The sequence below is a fragment of the Atta cephalotes genome (assembly GCF_000143395.1).
Source record: "Atta cephalotes unplaced genomic scaffold scaffold00022, whole genome shotgun sequence".
Lineage (NCBI taxonomy): Eukaryota > Metazoa > Arthropoda > Insecta > Hymenoptera > Formicidae > Atta > Atta cephalotes.
The window spans coordinates 1231480-1237098 of NW_012130086.1; the positions used below are offsets into that span (position 1 = coordinate 1231480).

The 5619-nt window shown below is 36.7% G+C and overlaps 1 protein-coding gene across 3 annotated transcripts in view; it reads left to right on the forward strand.

Moving 5' to 3' along the window:
- LOC105619507 (tetraspanin-5) overlaps positions 1 to 5619 on the forward strand; it is a 121399-nt gene that overhangs the window by 101443 nt on the left and 14337 nt on the right. For all 3 annotated transcript variants that reach the window (XM_012201023.1, XM_012201025.1, XM_012201024.1), the window contains exon 3: positions 5192 to 5265. In XM_012201023.1, coding sequence (XP_012056413.1) covers positions 5192 to 5265 — 74 coding nt within the window. The remainder of the gene's footprint in view (positions 1 to 5191; positions 5266 to 5619) is intronic.

Genomic DNA, 5619 nt, shown 5'->3' on the forward strand with positions numbered 1-5619 from the left:
TGTGTGTGTGTGTGCGTGCGTGCGTGCGTGCGTGCGTGCGTGCGTGCGTGCGTGCGTGCGTGCGTGTGCGTGCGTGCGTGCGTGCGTGTGTGTGTGTGTGTGTGTGTGTGTGTGTGTGTGTGAGAGAGAGAGAGAGAATAATCAGTATTGTTTAAATCATTTTATATATCGATGAAAGAAAAAAATAATCAATAGTTTTTCGGCCAAATCGTTCTCTCATAAACTATTAAATTAGACGGAATAATGAAATGAAAAATAATGTCCGTTCCAAATAATCGTAATGTATAAAAATGATTCTGTTCAAACGCAAGAACTCTTATGAATCGAAATTTCAAAGATAATGACATTTTTCTCGCCACGAGGATGGAAGATAAGTTACATGCACGCGACATTATCGGCCATTAAAGGGTGCGTTTTGCCTAACGCGAGAGAGGAAGAGCTTTTTGTCGGTCGCGATCGTGATAACCTATTTTCACATGATGCTCGCGATCATTAGTATGTACAAAATAGTACAAAATAGTTTCAGTATATAGATGCAAAGCAAATATAGAGATTCTTCTTGAAAAATAAGAATCGAATTTTATGATAACACTAGAAATTATGATTTGTTCTAATGTCGAAGCGTAAAAAGTTTTATCTTCGAATCTGCCAGATTCTTAATTTTCGTCAAAAAACATATTATTCTATTTTTATGTTAAATAACTAAATATCTCTGAATCATGGAGACAACCTTGCGGGATTTTGGAGGGCCAACGGACCACTAATTAAAATGGATACGACGGATACGGAAGGGTTAAGGGCGCGCTGACAGAAAGCGCATTCGCCGTCGTCCCCCTCGATACGTTTCCATTAACTACCACAGACTCTCTCTCCGTTTCGCGACGCGAATGTAATATTCTGTCGGCTAATACTCTACCAGCAAATAGACGCAGATTGTGCGCTTCGTCCCTTCCACTTCCGTTTTCCTCTTTCCCTCCCCCCCCCTCTCTCTCTTTCTTTCTCTTCCTCTAACAGGGTGCCAAAGTTTTAATTGGATACGAGCCAGTGGTGAGGCGACAGACATAAAATTAGACCGAGGTCATCTGCGTCCGATTTATTTCACCGGTCCTCCGAGTTGCGTCCCCCGCAATGTTACGAACGTCACGTTTCCGCAGTCGTGGGAGAATGACATTCCCAGTTTGTCACCGCGGGATGTGATGCCATGAATCGAATTACACACCGAATGTGTACACGTGGATTCCGGGAGATTCTGCGCTCCGGAAAGCTGGCCGCGCGCTTTCGAAGCGGTCAGCCGAGCCGTAATAGCGAGAATGCTTCCGGGAATGCCCGGCGACCGAATTCAAGCCGTTACGATTCAGAGATACGACGGTTGCCTGCGGTACGGCGACGTTTCTCTGCGGGACGTCGCGCGGCCCAAATCGAATTTGCACGTGATCCGGCACGGAAGAACAACGGATGGTACGCGAGTAACCGCTCGAGTACGAAAGTGGGAGTCGATTTGTGGAGGTTCAGCCATTTGTTTGCCCCATGTGTCCGTAGAAACAATTCCCTCGAAGTTTGAAGAGAACGGCGATAAAAGGCCAGTGTGCTCGTTCTATCGTCACCTTAGTCGAATTCACTAGCAGTACTTACTTTCAATTATTCGTTTGACGGTATTGAAAGATATTCATTAAATTTTCATTGGAAATTATATTACATTGAAGATAAAGAGAAAAGAGCTCCCTCTTTTCTCTCTTTATCTGTAATGTAATATAATTTCCAATGAAAATTTAACGAATATTCCAATAGGTGCAGTGTAAAACAACGAATAAGTTTCTGTATCAACATCGAATATGTTATTATCAGTTTTCCTCTCCTTTTCCCCAAAAGGAAATTGCTAATATCCGATGTAGGCACAGAAACTTATTCGCTGATTTATGCACTGCTCCTGTTTTGCGAAGATAAATGTATTCAGTTAATTTCGTTATTCATTGGGCTACGATTGTAATACAAGTTAAGCAATATTAATACAAGCTAAGCAATATTAATATTTACCGTTTGAAACGATATTTGCGTTAATATTTAATTTCGCAAGTGAACGGCGAACTATCCTGTTGTTTGACTTCGAGTCATTAAATGTTTGTTCAGGACGATAGTATCTGAGATTACAAATATTCGCTGCAGCTGATCAAATGTCAATAGAGCACTGCTGGCTGAAAATCTTAATACAACTATACGTAATATAGAAGAAAATTTGTTGAAAAAATGCTAGAATTATCGGTCGTCATTCAAGCAACATTTTCATCGAAGTAATCGACGTATTCTATATACCTTGCGTATATACTTAGGAAAGCGACGCGCTTGTTAATTATTTCGTACTTGCGTAGTATACTCTATCGACTTTAGCCTGGCTTTTCGATTATCCCATGCTCCAATTACTTCCATTTACTTTGACGAGTAACTCTGCCTCTTCCGGCTTGCGCTTAATTTAGCGTAACGGTTACCAGATAACAACGATTTAGACTACGACTTAGCTACATTACGAAAGTTATAACGATTGAAAGCAGATTACATTTTTAGAGAACATTAACGCTTAGAATTAAAAAATTATGATATAGGTAGATATTATAAACCAATGTTTTATCCGTCGCGACATAAATCCGCCATTTAGCAAAATTAATCTAAGTTTCACAATTATTCTTTAAAATTTCTTAACAACGTTAAATATTAATATTTCAAAAAAATTATTCCGTGCTTTCCAATGTTTATCAATCCCGAAAAAAAGCTTGGAAAAATACGCGTTCGAAAATCCGCCTAAAATTATTAGCACTGTCGCCTGCCAAAGTTACGATATTCCAAATAAATCGTAACTTGTGCAAAGAGAAAATCTAAATCCCGGATTACATTTATTTTTCGCGCTTAAATAAATGCGATCGCAATTGAGTACTGTGTTTTGATTTCTATTCGAGTATACCCGTCCTGATCGAACATACTCTAATTTCAAATGGTTTAATGAAACATCCGTAATTTTGGGTTTCGCGAATTAAATTAATTGCAAGAAATCGGATCTAATTAGTCTCACTGCAAAAGAATCGACTTCTATTACTCACGGAATTTATAGATCAAGGAAAGTACGAAAGACCTAGATTATTCTGTATATATATCAATCCTCTTTTTTTTAGTCAATGAAAACCTACTAGAATCGAAACAGATATTATCGATTCACCGTTATATGTCGCGAAGCGAGATCAAACGTATACATTCCTTTATCCTGCAACTTTATTACCATAGGACATAAAGCAACGTTGCAATATTGCAAGAGTGGCAAAGCCCTTTCGTCTGCCTCACACCTTTACGAAACATTGATTGCGTACCAAATATTAACTCGAATGCGAGTTGAGATACAGTGTTCAAAGCAAAATGTCTTTATAGTAAAAAAAAAATATGTATTTTTTTTAATAATAATAATTGCATTCATCGCTAATAAAAATCCATGTAATCCATTAGGAAAGTAGGTATCGTACTTTCATATGCTTAACGTATTTAACATACAAAATGCCCTGTAATAGTTTCATTCTGTATAAAAATTTTTCAACTGCTCTTTCAAGTAGATACACGTTTCTCATTCGCACTTTTCGTTTTTCTTCAACGAGTTTTTTATCCGAGCGCAAAGCGTTTCAACGTTGCCATTTTCTTCTAGTTCGTGGCAAGGCTTAACAAAAGTTCCGAAAGTAAGTCTGGACTAATTATTCAGTTACTTGAAAGAGCTCCGTTCCCCGTCTCTGCTTTACCATCGGATTAAAAGTTACCCCCTCATTTCCGGAGCACGTTCTAAAATCTTATAACTTTCGATGATAGATAAAATTTATTAAGTCCGATAGCGCCGAGTTTGACTTATAATCGTTTTCTCGATGCAACTATAAATTCTTTAATACATCCAAATTATCTCTATCAATGCTACTTTAACAAAATCTGCTTTGAATCATTTCGAACGTTTAATTTATGAGAACTATATCTATATATATATATATATATATGTGTAGAAATATTACTTATTTAAACTAGAATACATTGCTAAATCTTTACTAAGGATTGATAAATGTTCTCTGTTTTATTACACTCTCTTCAATATAAAATATAAAATTTTTCAATTCTTGCTCTCGAAAATTTTGTTGCGAATTTATGTGTATAATATACGCATGAAAGCTCTCTTAATAGTTTTAATGCAAACATATTGTTTTATACAGAAATTAATAATATTTGCATATTAAATAAAAGGTAAAAAAGTTGCTTGAATGCACACCGATTAATTGTGATAGCAACGAATTTCGAACATTTATGTTCGCATACTTTTTGTTAACGTACACACGGAATTGATTTAGCGCTCATTACGCGGCACGCTCGTCCGCAGGTAGCAGATAATTTCATAAATATTCCGCATTACCATCGGCGCAACACGGTACTGTTGATGACGCACTCTCAGCAAATTCAATTGGAACGCAGAGGAATTTTAATATAATTACTTGTGTAAACTACAAGCGTTCGCAAACCTACGTGTAATTAATATGTGGCGTACGTTCGTAAATCAGAGTTGTTACGCAAGTGAAATTCCAGAACTACGAATTTCCTGATATTGCTGGCTGATAAAAATCTTCTCTTTGTGAACGAAAAATTAAAAGAAAAAATGATAATCAAATAAATAAAGAGGTCAAAAAAAGAAAATACTTTATATATATTAAAATTATATGTGTAATAATGTTAATACACACACACACACACACACACACACACACACACACACACACAATTTTATATATTATTACATATATATAATTTGTTATGTAAACATATACATAAATTTCGATTTATAATCTATTGATTTAGTTAGAACGTCAATTACTATCTAATAAATATAACTCTTTTCCCTGATTTTCTCCGATATTCTCCAATCATTTTAATCCTTCTGAGCTTCAATCCTTCTTAGCTGCGATTAAGTTTCCGATTTTCATGGTTTTTTCATACACTTCGTTGCAGACTTATAAATGTATCTGAAAATTCACACCGGCATAGCATGTCGATGCGGGAATGAATTCACCGGTGGGACCCACGCTCATAACTCACGATTATACGATACATTGACGAATGCATTCGTGTTCTTCGCGTTACATTTCGTGCGATGACGAAGTACCCGATACTATTTATTCTGTTGCAGGTACAGTGACATTTATCATCGGTTTCACGGGATGCGTCGGCGCGCTACGGGAGAATACATGTCTCCTCGCCGCGGTGAGTGTCCTATGGGATTTAATTATGTTCTTTCTGGATTACTTTAATTATCCAACATCTTTCGGATCTTCGAACTTTGATCGAACTTCCGATTCGTTATATAATATCTATGGTCTATCATTAGCTGACCGCACGCGATTGAATGAGAATTTATTCTTTGAGAAATGTACGTTTAAAAGTACTTAAAACTAAAGATCCTGCTTTCTTAAATGGCAAACTTTTGAAATTTAGAGTTTCTCAAAAAGAAATGAATCGTTTAAAAGATGGTTTTAATGGACTATCAGTAAGTAGGACAATGATAAGTACTCTCCCTTTTGCTCTTTCCCTTTCCCTCTTTCTTTCTCTCTCTCTCTC